Consider the following 17,459-nt stretch of genomic DNA (forward strand, 5'->3'; position numbering starts at 1 on the left):
GCTACACATACGCATCGCTCATTACTCGGAACTCGGAGCAGACGGAATTCAATATTTTGTTTTGCTGATCATTATCATACGGGCTATATGTTTATTTTTTTGCTCCGTTCTATTATAACGCTACATGCGCTACGTATAGCGAAGCTTTCGTCAATACTTTCGTCGATATAATTGATAGCAATAAAAAAACGTCTTCCTCGATGATACGCGAGCATTTCAATATAGCCTATTGATGTTTCGTTACAAATTATAAAATTGTCTGACTATTAAGAGCACGTCGAAAGACGAAAGTCGCGCTGGTTATTGCATGTCTTATCATCGAGTACGGCATGGCGTATAACGCGTTCAAGTTATTCGATATATATGACGAGGGGCACACAATTGAAATCTAATACGATAAATTTCGCATAAAGGCGCGTGTGTGTACAATTATACAAATAAAAATTTAACGATGAGTCGTTGTTATAATGTATAAAAATATATAACTGCCGTATCAGTAGTGGTCGTCAGGCAGCTATGACGAATGACTAAGATACGCCACCGCTCGAATTCACGTAAATGAAACTACATCATTACTTCAATACCGGGAAATTTTTAATGAGACATAGAAAATACCAATTGATCTGCGGTACACTAGTTATAAATTAATTCGGTAATAAGCAAAAAAAATAAATACTGCGTAGTAAGGATTTTCTGCGTGTATAAGATACACGACAATAATAACGATGCTACGAGGGTAGGCACAGATATCGCCCCTACTTCACTGCAATCACCTTTTTGGCTTCTTGTCGAAATAATTTAAACCTACACTGCGTATCGTTTCGATGGCTACATAAGACGTGTATTCTCATTGCACTAGACATGGTGCCTTGTTCTGATACCAATGTCAAGATGCCCTTTAAAAATGACCGACAAGCTTCGGGACATGCATAAAACGCACTGGATTCTTTCCGTATGCTACACGGACATTATGCCAAAATTGAGAAATTCCAGAGTGCATGTCAAGAATATGCAAAGGAATTCCGAACTCTGGTCAGCTGACGCGTGCCGAATCGCAACGATCGCAATGCGACGTTTTCACGATGGACGCGAAAGTAAAACAAAAGCAAAAGTAGGTACAACGTCGACGAGCAGACATTTCCGCCCGAAGAAACGGCACGTCGTTGCCTCGAACCCATGCTCCGATGTTTCTCGCATTCACGCGAAAATATCCGTCTCTCTCTGTCGCATGTGTATGCGAGGCAGATATGTATATATATATCGGACGGTCGCACACACGCGCGCTCTACATATCCAATGGCAATACACACACATTCGAGTAAGAAAAGTAAGCAGCTGATTTTGCATTTTATATATATCCAGCGCGTATCTTGGTTCAAGGCAGAAAACCCCAAAAACAAACAACGCCCGATGAATTAACTTATCGAGCGCTCCGTTTTTCTCTCTTCCTCCGTAGCTCCACATTAGAGCACGTGTATTATATACGGCGACGAAATGTGGCGCAGGTGACACACGCATGTACGCCTGTATAAAAGAGCCTGGCCGAGCTGTGCGAGTGCGACGTACAGCACGATGCATATACGGGCGAATTACATGTAGACGGGCAACAGCAGGCCGCTTTGGAGATGCAAATGCGCAAAATGGCGACGACTGCGGCCGATATCTCTCGGCCTGCAGTACGGCGATTCAAGAGAGAGAAGAAAGAAAGTGTATACATAACGCTAGCCTATGCTACCTACACCAGTCGCAAAGTACACGGACACACGCATACACACACACACGTGCACGAGATGAAAGAGAGTACAGGCAATGCGTGCGCATGGCAGTAGTTGAAACCATTTTCTGCCTGCTGAGTGCTGTTTCGAGCAAGTTTACCTACACATGCAACCTCGGTATAACTATATACCCAATTGTGTACATACATAGGTATAGTAAGCGATACAAGTATAGCTTATACACAGCTACTAGACTGTCGAACTGTCTACGACCAATATTACGTCGCGACAATAACACACCGATATTTTTCACATCTATACAATCGATATACAGTACGTAGGCTATGATTTGCCGTGTTCGAGCGGTCGATCGGACGTTTATCAGAGAAATTTCAATTGTCCAACGTATAATGGACGAGACAAAGAGAAAGAGAGACGGACAGCGCGATAAGCTCAAATGTATTAAATGTATATTAATGGTTCACTTACCAATGGCTGGACATTAACACGCTTTGCTGCTTTTTACTTAACTCCGTACTTAATATCAAATTAGGATTCATGGTGTTTCTTTTTTCGTAAAATCTTGACGGCTTTATTGTCAACTGCTCGCGAGGGCAATAAACACTGACTGAAATGTCGGATATGTAACTGAGAATTGAAGCTCAAGTAGCTATATGCCTATAGCTGCTCTGCGTACTTGTTATGGGAGTAACAAGCTAGACGGTACTGTACTGCTATTCGTGAGTCGTGACTCGGGAAGCCAGCGGCAGCAGCAGCTTTTATCGAAAGACCAAAACTGCGTGTTGCGCGCGCCTCTCACTCGCCCCGTCGGCGCTCGTTCGTGTTTGAATGTGTGCGCGCGCGATGCCTATACGTGTGTGCGTTCGGCGTTGGCTTTTGCTTTGTGGGCTTTTGTGCGTTGCCGTTTAATAAACGCCAAGCGCAAATTTAACCGTCGAGCGACAGCGGACGCCCAAGAGATGGAAAACTTTGCTGCTTTGGGTCGTCTGTCATGATAATAATAAGAGTGGATAGGTCCATGCTGCACGATTTCAGGCTACGATGTTGCGATTTGTTGCGAGTGTCCAATGATGACGCGCGCAAGTCCATAATACGCCGAGCGTCGTCGTATCTTCGTTATCGGTCCATACGACGTCGTACGACGTATGTTGTATACGACGACGGCCCATCATCAGCTGAGTCACGCTTGCGCTTTCGCACGTATTCGCAAGCATAGCGACGGCGGCGACATTCGTCGTTGCGACTCGCTTCTTCGCAACTTTGTCCTTGATTTCATAGCAAAAACTAATAACGATTCAGCTAGGCAGTCTAATTCCGTGCCGACCCTGTCGCGTTCACGAATGTATCCGCCCGCCTCCGTAGTCAACGTTTTTTCAAACGTTTGCTTTCAAAATAAAGCTTTTTTCACTCTTATAGGATAAATCAAATAATTTTTTTCTATTCAACGAAATGCCTACTAATACTTGCAGGATTTTCTTCCTTAGGCGAATTACTGATCAGTACAGGTATTAGTATAATGCATTCGAAAATTAATCTGATGAAACTTTTTTGAGTAAATTCTTCAAAATGATAAACCAATGAACTCGCGTGCAACACTTGAAAAGTTGAAACTCTATAAACATAGGTGAAACTTGAAAAATTCGCAATTTTTCCTTGGGCTTATCGATTCGATCACGTGCCACTTATCTCGCATTTTATATGTCAAATAAGACATCGATCGAACCTATTGAACAGCTCGTACTGCAATCATATTATAGGGATCCCAACAAACTCTACAAGTTCTCCTATTTTTTTATTCATCGAAAGCATGTTTTCGGCGATACTTGGTCGAACAATGAAAAAATTGTTAAATATCAGCGTGTTTTTATACGTGCAGCAGTGGTCGTTTCTCACTCGGAGCTATTACTTACGTGCATTACTGCTCGCGCTCCAATCTGCGTATGGGTCATATGATATAGATACGGATAAAAATTGATTGTTTATACGGCGTCGGGTAATTCTAGTAGCGCTACTTACGTAGATAACGAAAGAAGCTCCGCTTGGCAGGCTTGTTTCATATTTTTTTATCTTAATGAAAGTGTATACGAGCCTGAGCTCAATACGGCCAACTGCGAGCGCGATGACAAATAGTCGTGATATACCCCCGATTAATAGAGCCGAGATATATTCATATTGAAGCCAATACTCTACGTGATTTTCATGTATTTTTTTTTTAACGGTGGTAAAAAACTTTTATCACGTTGCAAAAAAATCTTTGTTCGTAAGCACGATGACTCGGACTTAATATTACGGCAAATGTGCAGTTGCCTATATATCCAATATTACATGAATCACGACTGGAATACATATTACAATTATAATAAAAATAAACATGCTGTAAATTTAGTGCGAGATTTTTTTTATTTCAAAGGAATGATGCGGAGTTGGATTACGTGCCCGCGCGCGTCGCAACCAGTTTTCGATGCACATTCTATTGAGCTGTATAGTAATTTTCCATTGTGACGCCGAGTGTCGTTGATTTCTTCAATAGCAACGACACAGTGAAAACGAAATTAACAAGACAACCGACTTGCGGACTTACCGTGTATGCCGAGTATTTATAATCGAGGAGCAAATAATGCAGTCCTCACATGAGTTTTAAAATTAGAATTTCCACATTATCGTCGACGATGCAATTGCAGCTCGCTGCGATCTTACTCGTGCGAGCTTATCCTCTAATTACCATTGACACGAAATACTTTTTCAGAGACACGATTATCAAACGCTCGTCGTATGACATTTTCTTCTATACAATAACGAATGTTTCAATTGAACAAGATCAAATTGTTAAACGCACTTGAAAAATAATTAGGTAAAAATTCAACTCATTGACATCGTCGGCTTATACTTAACGGTTTTTTTACCTTGGAAAATTGCACAATTCTGGAAAAATAAACAGTTATAAAATTTGAATGCTGCCGTGTGTCATTTTTCTCACACACTATTGCTCTTCCTCACTACAAACAGCGATCGATACATTTATATTTTTCTTACAGCTGAGTTCACGTACCATAGGTATATTCATTGATCCTCGTAGACTTAGTTTGTTTTTTTTTTTTTTCAAGTTCGAAAAACACGCCAAATATCGAGGTTTATTGTAGCGGAATTGCGTCATACAGGCAGCAGAGTAGATAATTCTTTTGTCTCAAAAGATTTATTAGCGATTATAAAATGTCCAATTGATGTGTATGTGCACACTGTATACGGCAAACTATATGCAATTGCCATCAATTTGTGTCTGCGACTTCAACAGGCGAAATTTTATAGACTAGATGTTTTTAAACTTTCAACGATTTCGTTTCACCTGATCAACTGCTTGTTTAGTTGACTTTGAATTTACTGAAAGTTACAAAAACTTAACATTCATGGAAATGAACAAGTTTCAGTATTAAATGTGTTAAAAATCCATGTATTTGTAATTCTTTATATAAAACAATAAATATTTCGAAAGTCTCTCGAAAAGTTCATGTATATAATTTACAAAAAATAATTTTTACAATTCTACTGTTACATAAAGCTTAGGAGAGTTAGATCCTATGAATATAATCTTATTTATTGATTTGATTTTTTATTTTGTAAGTACTATTTTGAAATTGGATATAAGCAATAGAATAAATACTTATTTCTATTGTAGAAGTTCTCAAAATTTTTTATAATTATCAGAGCTTAGGATATTACTTATTTTATAATTTTTAAAGGAGTTTTTACTGAATCAATCAAATGATTTAATAAAATTGTATGCAACTCTTTATTTCTCATCAAATTAAGTACCCCCATCAAAATTTTTGTGCGATTTTCAGTTTATTTTCTATAAAACAGCGACAGCGCATTTTATAGTTCAATTATTTCCAGAATATGTCACGTCTAAAAGTATTTGCACAAAAATGCATTATGTTGGTTAAATATAAGACTAATCCGGTAATAAAGTCTCCAATTGCAACTAATTAAATGCACATAACTTAACAACATTTAAGGCACAACAGGTATACATTTTGAATGGTTAAAAAATGTTTTAAATACTATTTCAATTCATGTACAAATTAAAGATTATCAGTTCGATTGATAAAATAAAAGAAAAATTAATATTAAGGAGATGGCTGTGCATAATTACTAGCTCTAAAAATTTTCTAATAAAATTTGAGTAATTCTTTTACTTTGTGAAATAGAATAAATTAGTTTTCATATTTCTGAGTATTTGTTTAACCGCACATGACTTGACGCACAAAGTCTTCATAATTGATGTTACCTTGTGTATCCTCATGTCCACTTAGAAGAGTTTCAACTTCTTCATCACTGAGTTTTTCACCTAAAATTAAATGGTAAATTCTTTAATAATACTATTCTTTTATAAGTATCAGAAATTAATTCTCAATTATTTACCAAGCGTTGTTAATAAATGTCTTAATTCAGCTGATGAAATAAAACCATTTCCATCCTTGTCAAAATGTCTCAATCCCTCAATAAAGTCATCTGCAGTATCTGAAGCACGAGCTTTGCTGATAGCTTGATAGATGGGTAAAAATACTTCAAAGCTTATTCTTTCATCAGGTTTATGCTGATTTGTGAACTTTTTAACATCAGACTCAGTAGGATTTTGGCCCAGAGCGCGTAAAGCATCTCCGATTTGAGCTACATGAATTTTACCATCTCCACGGCTGTCAAAAAGTTGGAATGCTTCTTGAAATTCTGCAATAAAAATATTTCAATGATTATTATAGTTTCACAATATTATGTTTAAAGTTTTTGATAATTTTTAAAATATAAATTAACTGAATCAAGTAAATGAATGTTGCTTATGCTACAGAATTAATACACATATTAAGACACAAGTTAATAAACATTGAATTTTTAAAATGTATTTACCATCCATAGATGACATCATTCTATTTGTGAGTTCTTGATAAGTGAATACGTACATGGTTAAGATAAAATAAATGAAATTATGAGATGTCGAATACAAAACACTCAATCAGCCGAAGGTCAATGATTACAGATATTTTAAATGAATTTTTCTATCGAGGAAGTTAAGCAGCAATCTCAAAGAAGTTGAGGTAGGCATGTGTTTTCTTTGCAAGCTAGCAAGAAAGTACATTAAAGATTGATGTGGAAATGTGGGAAGGTGGTGGCTTCTGCTGAAACAGCGATTTATGGCGGGTGCAGGAATAAGGAGTTGAAAGAGGTAAGCATCTTCATACTTGGGCAATACAGAAGGCGAGCAACGTTCACTTTTAAATGACGCACCATAAAAGGTAAGTGGTTAGCTGCTGTGTGCGCAAAATAGTCTTGACCTGGATAGGGGCCACAAGCGCGAAAAAAAGGAGTTCAGGAGCATAACGTAAACACGGCAACGAGTACGTGTCTGCAGGCGGACTTTAACGTTATGCCCCTCTTTCTGTCTATCGAATGCATTTCTGTCATTAAGGCTCTAAAAGCAACTGGCTGGCGTTCGTCGTGCAGCAGGACGACGTTCAAGAAGAAGCAGGTTTACATAAGCAAATGAAGCGAAGTGTGTTGGTGCACTTACCGGCCAATTGGTCTTCGGTGTAGGAAGCCATTGCGTTCTGAGATTGAGATTTTCGGGTTTGCTCGTGAGAAAACCAAGTCTGCTAGCCTGGCAGAAAGATCAGGAAAGACTGATTTGGAGATGACTATATTTGTGTATCGAGGATGGGCGGCACTTCTGGTCCGTATATATACGCCGTTGCTCTCCGTCTCTCTTATGCTATGCGAAGTGTATACACTCCTGTGTACTATTGTTGTGATTGTGATTCACCGTTCGCGCGGAGACTGTTCTACATGTACGTCTGTGTAATTCTGACTCGGTGGCTTGTTTCGTGACAAACGAGAAATAACCGTAGAGTGTCAAAACTCACGGAGCTAGAAACATTGCAAATGTTGCTTAGTGCTTACGAATCTTGCGATCCATTCATTGCATGCGTTCAGCGCCAATTTTGAACTGCTAACTTTATTTTGCATTTGACTCATAGCGAATGCCTGATATATTGCTAAGATCGACTAGACAGCGAATGAAAAGGGTTTAACTTGTAATTTCGACTTTTTGATGTGAAACATCTTTATCTTTATTTTATTTTTATTTTTAATGTCATATACAGCTGCGTGAGTATTGAAAAATATAATAAAAGAGGTGTATTTACATAATGAGCGAATGTATGCAAAATTACTTTGAATCAATGCATTGTTTTTCGCAAAATTAGTGCAAAATATTCAAAGGTGTTTAAACTTGTATGATTGCAAAATTATATCGAGCAATTGAATACTATTTTAAACAAAAATTTATTTCATTTCTACATAAGAGTACAATTTTGAATTACTATATGCAAGAGTAAATTGGTTTTATAATAAGTATATGTGACAAATCATGCTAGACGAAGAAATCGTAATTTTGGACGACTCACAGTCGTTACATTTACATAGTTTAACGAATTGGCAGTATTATATACTAAAGTGCGAGTTCAATTATGGGGTTGCCAAGGCCAGAGTGAAAATACAAATTTTCAAACGTGTTTATTTTTGCTAAGATCTCTACACTTAAGAGCGCAGATCTCTACTGATTTTTTTAGAAGCTTCGTGCATATCCAAATAGCAACTAAATGAAGGCCTTTTTTATTTTATTTTTGAAATTTCCTTAATGTTAAGCTTTGTTAATTTGGATACTTTACTGTACGGTACTGAAAAAGTGTAATAATTGCCTAATGCGTTCATTTTTTTAATCTAATTTCATTATAAACTTGAAAATAGTAAATATCCATTAGTTTCAGATCTAGCAGCTCGTTATTTATCATGTACACTAAAAAGAAATGGTAAAAAGTGATTATTACACATGAATAATTCTATTTTTATTAACTTAGCTTACGTATCACAATCAATTAACTAGAAACCGTTCGTATGTACAATTTCAAAAGGTGTATAATACGTAAAAATGCTTCTTTTTAACGCAATGCTTTTTATTCATCGCGCATATTTATAATCATTAAATCCATTATAGAAGATTAGTTTCGTGTAAAAGAGTGATCGTAGTAAACATTACACACCCTCTTATTAGCGTTATTTTTTTCTTATTATTTTGTTTTAATATGATCAATACATTGCTTGGTATTCAATTATATTTTAATAGCAGAAATACATTTTTTGGTACGTTGTATGCACGATCGAAGATTATTCGACGTGTCATTTTAATCATCATTTAATATACTAATAATTTTGATTGTATCGTATAAGATTAGGAAAATTCACATCAATATTTTTAGTCTTATTTTACTATAATAATTATAGCCCATAAAAATCATATGTCAGAAGTTTTATATACTTATTCATGTTTTCAGACTGGACTAAAATATTTTTTACACCTATTTTATGAATAGTTGTTTAGTAATGTAAAAAATCAGTGATTATAAATAGTATAGTTGCATGTATAATTTCATACACATCAAAAAGAACTTATAGACTATAAGAGTTATTTTTTTATCAACTTGTACTCTGCTCTGCATCAGGTATCTGGATTTATATTTATTTCAATTTATGATCAACAACAGCATAAAATTTTTACAGTCAATAACATTTTATCATTAGTTTTTTTCATAGATAGATAGATTTTTCTATAGATTTGGAAATGATAGTAATTAAATTGTGAAAAATTGAAACAAAAAAAAAAAAAAGAAAATGAATGTTTTAAAAGCTCTTCAACAAGTACATTTTATTCGGTAGATATTGAATTATATGGTATTACCACACATTTGAATTTTTTTAATTTGATTGGTGCTCAGATTTTAATGAAACTTTTTTGTTTATTTGAATGCCTTTGTGCATATATAATATAGCATATCAAAAATATTTGTAGATAATTTATTTGCTTTTTTATAGTAGTGGTTTGTCAAGTATTTGATATTGACATTAAAAAAATGGTCTAGAATAATATTCATGTCACGAGGCTTTTAAATACTAGAAATAGAAATACTTTGCCTATAGACGTAATTAGGATTCAATAAATAGATTAGTGATAAATCAATTGTAAAATTAAGCTGCATGATATATAACAGACTATCATCACAATACAATGCAAACAAGAAGTTGGATTAGGGCTCTTGGAAAACTACTTACATATTTTCGCATAGGTCGAATAAACTTTTTGCAATGTCATTCGGCATTTGGTCGCGCATCAGCACAGCCGTTTGATGAAAAAACTCGAGTATAAATGCGATTCCATTAAGTATATGAACGTGTTCGTGACAATTATTCACATATATAGCTTAGCCCGCATTAGGACCTTCGCCGTGTAAAAGAGTAAATATTGCGTTTCGGAGCTGCACATTGGTCATGAGGCCTGTGGTAGCCAGTGGCTCGTTCGTCATCGGACTGGTAAATTTACCGCAGAGGAACCACTCGTTTATCGCCGCTCGCTCGTACGTAAATCCATCTGCAAGAAAAATGATTCGTCGTTAAATTTTTAATTTTCTTCAAGTATATGATAATTTTTTGGCTAGGAGTGTTGGATTTTACCTGAACATTGAACTGGTTCCCGCATTATTTCGTGAGTTATAGGGCAGAGGAATTCGTCCGGAATTTCGGTCTCGTCGGTGATGTTGAATGTATTGCTATCTTCGCATTTCAACCAATAGAGTTGCTTGCGAAAAGCTTCCAGCACCTGAATGAAGAATAAGTACGTAATGCTACAAAATAGCCCTGTATTTTATAATCCAGTCGGTCCCAGTTATGATTACCTCTTCGCCGTGATCGAATTGTAATTTGGCGACAATTATTTCGACCGGTATCCGCAGTAACATCCGTCCGTTTATAGAAAGCGCTTGGATGTTCTTTACCAGATCCGGTAGGTCTACCTCGATCAACCATTTGGCCACGTCGTCAACGGCCCAATCTGCCACCTGTAACGACGAATTTTCAATTAGATCAATTTATTCCTCGGTTGCGAAATAAGAAAAATAAGAAGTCGAATTTTACCTTCTTTCTAGTGTTTCTCAAGCGATCGATGAGAATACTTTGGGAGACCAACTGATCCGGAAGCTTCCAAATCAATACGGTCTTGTCCAAGGCCCCTGGAAAAATAAATGGCACGAACCTTGGTTAGCAATAGTTGGAATTTCATTGGTGACTCGCTAGACTTTTAATTCTTACCCGTCAAAAAGAAGGAGGTATCTTCGGAAAAGGCACAAGTGGTCACGAGACTTTCGTGGTTTTCGAGAACATGTAGACAAATCCCAGTGTGCTGCAAAATAAAAAAAAATTACAATAAAACAAAATGCAATTGTGTTTTATTTTAAATAAATATGTTATTACGTGACGTGTTTATAAATATACGCCCAGTAAGGTTTACGCGAGCAAACGAAATTAAAGTCCTCGCAAAATGACTGTGTAATGCTCGTCGTAGGCCTTTGTTTTTTAACAATCCATAATGCGCTGCCGTAGTTCGCAACCCAAAGATATGTGTGTGTGAGTGTATATTTAAGTGCATATGCACATGTACGAAGCTACAGTGCAACAACTTAATAATTCATATTTATCGATCTGTGCGCGTTATGTATGGCGTGTAGAGCAGCGTATGCTTGTCGACTTGTGTACACGATTAGCAACGCGATAAGACCGTCCATTTGTATGCCAGTGCGAAGACGCATATTTTCATCGATTTTTGCGTGTGTAGCTGTTTATTTTTAGATTTAAAAAATGAATTATGTTAATTCAAGCTTAGCGAACAATATTTGAATTCGTAGATCGACGAGCTACACGATCTATATTTCATTGAATCTTGAGTCGAGAGAGCTCGAGGGTGACTGTTGCGTTTTTTGCCGAAGAAGGTTAAATAAGCCTACGGCTATAGGGCCATCGACTATGGCGAATTGGAAAACTCACAACGCTCCAAAGTCGAGCCGTCCTGTCGGTCGCGACGCTGCCGAGGATCTCGCCGTGCACCGGCGAGAATCTGACGCACATGACGTTGCCGCCGTGGCCGGCGAACTGGCGCCTCGGCCTGAAGGTCAGGCGCTCGGACGAGTTGGCGCTGCTGCCGCTGCCACCGGCCGAGTTGGCCTGCTGCAGCTGGGCCAGCTCCTCGTCGATGGCGATGATCTTCCAGAGGCGGATGAGCGAGTCGTTGCCGCAGCTGGCCAGCAGGTAGCACTCCTTGCCCGCGCCCGAGCTCGCGTCCCTCGATCCTGCGCACAACACGATCCTGCTTAGTACAATGCGATCTCGATGCGACGACGAATTAACGAACTCTTACCGGTCATGGTGAAGGGCCCGGTGGTGGGGCTGAAGTCGCAGCTCTGCACGCCGAGGTCGTGGCTCGAGTCGCAGCAGAGGAGGGCCGGGCCCGGCTCCTGAGCTCGGGCGTCGTACAGGCGCCAGGTGCCCTCGTTGCAGGCCGTGGCGATGTAGCGCGAGTCCGGCGTGAAGGCGATCGCCGTGATGGCTTCGGCGTGGCCCTCCAACACGCTGAAAGGTTCGCTAAGTGGGAGTTTTAAGCTTGACCGAAACTGCTCTGCGAAGCTGCTTCTGTTGCTCGTCCGCGCTCGAGCCGTTCGATCGAATTAAATTTTCTATCGACAATTCGAATAATTTTCTCGAGGCAAAGCACGGACGAGCTTTTTATGCTTTTGACAGATTTTGCGAACATCAATAGGTGTGAGCACGCGAATATGCTAACCTGGTCTCGTCCATGGTCTCCAAGTCCCAGACGATGGTCTTCTCGTCGTCGCCGGCGGTGGCGATTTTGCTGCCGTCCGGCGACCAGCGACAGACCCGCACCGCCGTGCCCGAGTTCACGAAGGACGTACGCACCTGCGTGCCCGTCTCGATGTCCCAGATGATGGTGTTGCCGTCCATCGAGCAGGAGGCGAGCTTCGTGCCGCACGGGCTGAACTCGACAAAGTTCACGCTGAACGTGTGGCCGTCGAGTGGATTGTAGCTCATCTCCTGGAACACGTCCATCGACTCGCCCTCCTCGTCGTACTTGACGCTCCAGACGCGCACGAGTTTGTCACTTCGTCGCACACCAAATTATTTACTCGATCGTGACAATATTCGCGACGATTCCAGCGACCATACGCATATTAGGACTCACCTGGAGGCCGAGGCGACGAGTCGGTTGCCGAACATGCAGACCGAGTTGACGGCCCCGTTGTGCTCGTCGAGCTTCTGTATGAGCTTGACGTCGTTGCCGCTGGTCTCGGCGTGCTTCACCACGTCGGTCTCCTGAATCAAGCTCTTCTCGCTGTTGTGCAGCTTGACGCCTCCGTTATGACGCAGCACCTCCGAGTCCAGACTCAGATTTCCCGTCAGGTCCCAGACGATGACTTTTTTGTCGTTCGAACCTACGATCAGCGATCGGAATCGGTTTACTATTTATTTCTAATGTTTCGAGCTTCGAGAGACTCACCCGTGGCCAGCATGTTTCCGTTTTTGGAGAAAGCGCAACAGGCGACGTAGCGACTATGGCCCGTGAGGACGGACACGACTCTGCCGGTCCCCTATGGAAACGATCGGGATTAAAAATTGTGAAAAATGATTCGACGGTCCATCGTCGCTCGAGACTCACAATCTCCCAGACGACGCAGGTCTTGTCGAGGCCGCTGCTCGCGGCGTACATGCCGTTGCTGCTGAAGCGGACGCAGGTGAGGGCGCTGCTGTGCTTCTCGAGGACGCGACAGAGCTCGATCGAGGCGCTCATCGGCTGGGCCTCGACCTTGTCCTGCATCACCTTCACCTCCCAGAGCTTGACGCGATTGTCGTTGCCGCAGGTCAGCAGCTGGTAGAGCTTGGAGAAGGGCTCGTTGCTCGTGGCCTCCTGGACCGGCGAGAAGTCGCAGTAGACGACGCCGAGGTCGTGCGCGTCGTCCACCTGGGCGTACGTGTTGATGAACTGGCTGCGCGACGGGCACGACTCGATGATCTCGTTGCAGCAGAACAGCTGCAGTACGCCCAGGGTGCAGCTCGTCAGCAGCCAGTTGGAGTCGGGCGTGAAGCAGATGCACTGTATCGCGCCCTCGTGCCGCTGAAAGCATCTGCGAACGAGACCCAACACCGTGACAAATGTCAACGACGACTTCGACTTTATTTGCGCACCTGATGAGCGTACGACGAACCAGATCCCAGAGGCAGACTTGTCCATTGTCGCCGGCGGTCACGAGCAGCGACGAGTCCGGTGAAAACTTACAGACTCGGACGGCCTCGCCGCCCGCCTGCACCAGAGTGTGAATCTTCGATCCCGACTGAATGAAAAAAAAAAAACAAAGTGTCTCGTTCGAGAATCAATCGGATACAAGAATACTCGCCTCGTTGGCATTTAATACTGACCCGCAAGTTCCAGAGTTGGGTGGTCCCGTCAATGCTGGCCGAAGCGAGCATCGTCGATTGCGGACTGACTTTGACCGACGTGATGCCATACTTGTGTCCGATGAACGGCGAGAAGGCCGCCTCGATGAAACCCTGACCTTGCTGCCATTCCCAAACTCGAACTTTTTTGTCCCTGTACGCGAGAATTATTCATGCTCCTTATAAAATTTACCCTCTCGAATGATTTTGCAGGGCGTGTTTATTTTAAAATGTCAACAAAAAAAAGAAAAGAAAAGAAATTTCTTTCGGGGTTGTTGTTGTTTGTAGATATAATTGAGCAACTGACCCGGAGCCGGTGACGAGGATACTGTCGCCGGCAAAGTCCACGGAATTGATGTCGCTCGTGTGGACGGTCAGGGTCTGCAAGGCCTGCACGTCGGCCGTGTACTGGCTCATCGTTGCCGGCCTGCCTGCTGCGCGTAAGCTACGACGACGCTATGGCTCATACTACCTCTGCAACGTACGGGCAAAAATTTTCAAACGTCACTCGAGTGTGTCTCTTCTGGCCTTGTATTTTTTTAACGAGGAATTTTAAATGCTCGTTTGGCTGTCGTCACAAGTCACATATATATGTAGCGCAACCAATGGATCACGCATTATTACAGTCATTAGAAAGTCATTAGTAATTGTCCTTTTTTTCTATTTTTACAGCGTGCAAACATTCATAACGACCAACCCCGGCCAATGTACACGATGCTAGCTACCTCGTTTCTGTTGCTGATCGATTTTTGAAAAAAAAAAAAGAATCCTGACAAAGTAAGGCTTTCGAACTACGGAGGTATTGCGGTTTAAATGTTCTATAGCGTCTACCAAATATTAATTTACGTGCGCGATTATAAATGTTATAGTATTATGGGTATAGTTGCGTTAAAAAGTGAAAATCAACTGACAAGTTTATACACGTGTATTTAAAAACTTGACTTTGCTTCCGCTCAAACTTCATTCTCACCTTGATTTATTTTCAACGTTTAATTTATTTAACAACGTTTAATAATTGCATAAATTAACTTATCGATTCGTTCAAAATTTGAGAAATTAAAAAATTGTTGATACACATTTAATCACCAGTATATTTTTAAAATGCAATGAAAATTTATAATTTATAAATTTATCAAATCATGTATAATACGATCTTATTTTTACACATATCGATACACGTGAATTCGCAAATTTAGTACGTTGTGGTGCCATTGAAAATTGTAATTGAATATTTTGAAATTTTTTCGAGAGGACTTTTAATTTCCATTCACCGTATTAAAAAATAAAAAAAAAAAAATACTACCTAAAGCTTTTCAACGACGACGATAACTTTAGCTCGTATATTCAGGCTTACATACTGGCCGTTTGATTGTAAAAAATATCAAGCGAAAGTGGTGAATAATGAATTTTAGTTTCCCAATCCGGTGCTACTGACGTGTACTGCAAGCCCCACGAGTCACTGTATAATTTTGGTCTATAATATGCTACAATATGCCTGATGTATAACATACCATCGATTCGAAGCCTGTTTATAGGACTATTGTGCAGCGCACTGAATATGTGAAGTAATTGCCAGTCTCCGCGCTTCTTTCGGTATTATCCTCACCTCTATGTAAAACAGTACTTTTTAAATAATTTCAATCTATTTATCGAGCATTGTGATTTTTTTATGAACTAGTCCAAAATACAAACATAATTTTCATTCGATGAAATCATTTTGGAAGAGTTAATATGACACAAATATCCATGTTCTTGATAACGAATATCGTTGAAAAGCGTCAAGATGATTTCAATAATAAACTAGTAAGTAAAATGGTATATAGAATAAGTCTAATCGAGCGTAAAAAAAGTTTCATTTTAATTCTTAATGATAATATTTTATTTATTTTTTTTTTTTATAAATGAATGAGTTCTATTTTATAATAAGTGTTAAGGACGCAAAAAATGTTAAAAACCTGCCTAAAATTATAACAAACAAGTCTGTTAATAAATTACTGTAGGACACATGTACTTACTCTACGTGCAACTGCCGACTCGCAAAAAAGGTTGGCTCAATATTACGATGAAAAATTAAATTTTGACGGTTCTATAGCTGTAACGCCAGCGTCGAAGAATTTGAAGGACACAAAGAGGCTTACACGTATATAACTCGCGAAGGCTTATCTATCATACGTGTAAATTTTGAGCCATACGAAATACAATGCGAAATTATGCAGTGGACGCATGCAGCTAGCTTATGTATTGAAATATCGACGCGTGCTTGAAAAAGCTCATGGAACAAATTCTAAGCCGTTTCCGCCCTCGTAATAACTCGCATTTATCGAGGCGTAAAACAGCCAGAGGATGCGCATCGGTAAATAAATTACTCACGATTATAAGCAGCTCAAGTTGCAACGAGGAAGCTCCGAATGGCGCATCGTAAAAGGCCAGAGATGAAAGTCAAAATCCGATCGTGGTGAAAAAAGGCGAACTTTCGGCGTTTGCCGGCTTGTGAGCGGCAGCCCGATGTACGTATATGTGCAGCAAGAGGCGTATTTACATGTAGAATCGAGCTGGAGCTTGAAAAGAGCAACGACTCGCAGTGAGCGCGCAGCTAGGCCCGACTGGCCTCTTGGAGGCTCGCAGACTTGCGCCGCGGAGCTTTTGTGTGCCGAAGCTCTCTTCCTCGTAAGTGTGTGTGCGGTATACGTGTGCGCGAGCGAGAGGCGAGCTTGACGCGAGCCGAGTCTATAGATCTGCCGGTGTATATAATGTATATACGGAGGGTCGGCGCAAGCGCCAGCGGGGCCAGCGGCGCCCCTTTGCCTGCACACTCGTTATCGTGTATGTGCGCCTGCCGACGCCTCCGTGTGCCGTCGACCAATCGATATAGGCCGCGCTGCATTTCCGTATATAAAGCGACAATTGCCTATTCTGACGTGCTATATAGGTATAATACTCGGCATTCAGAAACAAATGTTGATACGGGCCCCCAAGTGGCAAATGCCCTTTCAGAATTCTAGTATCATCTTCAAAAAAGCTCAGAATCATTGGCGATTGAGAGCTACATCTATTTTTTTAAATTATCGTGTTTGTATTTACGATTTATAGAATTATATTCCCTCTGTGGACAAAAGTTGGACTTCAAATTTAGTCCGAGATCGTCTTTGCTGCGACATACCTAATTAAAAAGCTATTAATGTTACTATTTATTCAAGTACCGCTGCGACTACACTTTCATGAGCTTGGTCAATACTTTTATTTGAAATATAAAAAGCCTTGAGTAGATGGTAAAAATTCATGTTTTTACAGTTTCATCTTTTGATTAAACGACCTGAAAATCTGTTTAAGAAAATGAAACTA

At 40.1% G+C, this 17,459-nt stretch overlaps 2 protein-coding genes across 8 annotated transcripts; both read right to left on the bottom strand.

Annotated features, from left to right (window-relative positions):
• Positions 1–5,163: 5,163 nt before the first annotated feature.
• Positions 5,164–7,639, bottom strand: LOC106655064 (myosin-2 essential light chain). 2 transcript variants are annotated; one of them, XM_014375262.2, is made up of 3 exons: positions 6,639–6,835; positions 6,156–6,461; positions 5,164–6,081 (listed from the first exon to the last, which is right to left on the bottom strand). In XM_014375262.2, the coding sequence occupies exons 1-3, from the start codon at positions 6,691–6,693 to the stop codon at positions 5,975–5,977; spliced, it is 468 nt and encodes a 155-aa protein (XP_014230748.1). In that variant the 5' UTR covers positions 6,694–6,835; the 3' UTR covers positions 5,164–5,974. The 2 variants fall into 2 exon arrangements, with proteins under 2 accessions (XP_014230748.1, XP_014230749.1); XM_014375263.2 differs by lacking the exon at positions 6,639–6,835 and adding an exon at positions 7,300–7,639 and having other exon boundaries at positions 5,169–6,081.
• Positions 7,640–8,050: 411 nt separating this feature from the next.
• Positions 8,051–16,780, bottom strand: LOC106655063 (WD repeat, SAM and U-box domain-containing protein 1-like). 6 transcript variants are annotated; one of them, XM_014375259.2, is made up of 16 exons: positions 16,488–16,780; positions 15,629–15,725; positions 14,425–14,591; positions 14,100–14,271; positions 13,869–14,014; positions 13,342–13,807; positions 13,183–13,273; positions 12,868–13,117; positions 12,451–12,786; positions 12,028–12,251; positions 11,658–11,959; positions 10,926–11,016; positions 10,752–10,846; positions 10,514–10,675; positions 10,293–10,437; positions 8,051–10,209 (listed from the first exon to the last, which is right to left on the bottom strand). In XM_014375259.2, exons 3-16 carry the CDS (start codon positions 14,532–14,534, stop codon positions 10,043–10,045), a joined length of 2,757 nt encoding a protein of 918 aa, XP_014230745.1. In that variant the 5' UTR covers positions 14,535–14,591; positions 15,629–15,725; positions 16,488–16,780; the 3' UTR covers positions 8,051–10,042. The 6 variants fall into 6 exon arrangements, with proteins under 6 accessions (XP_014230745.1, XP_014230746.1, XP_023317197.1 ...); XM_014375260.2 differs by lacking the exon at positions 16,488–16,780 and adding an exon at positions 15,810–15,835; XM_023461429.1 differs by lacking the exon at positions 15,629–15,725 and having other exon boundaries at positions 12,868–13,099.
• Positions 16,781–17,459: the final 679 nt, after the last annotated feature.

This window comes from Trichogramma pretiosum, unplaced genomic scaffold (genome assembly GCF_000599845.2).
Source record: "Trichogramma pretiosum strain Unisexual culture from Peru unplaced genomic scaffold, Tpre_2.0 scaffold2, whole genome shotgun sequence".
Lineage (NCBI taxonomy): Eukaryota > Metazoa > Arthropoda > Insecta > Hymenoptera > Trichogrammatidae > Trichogramma > Trichogramma pretiosum.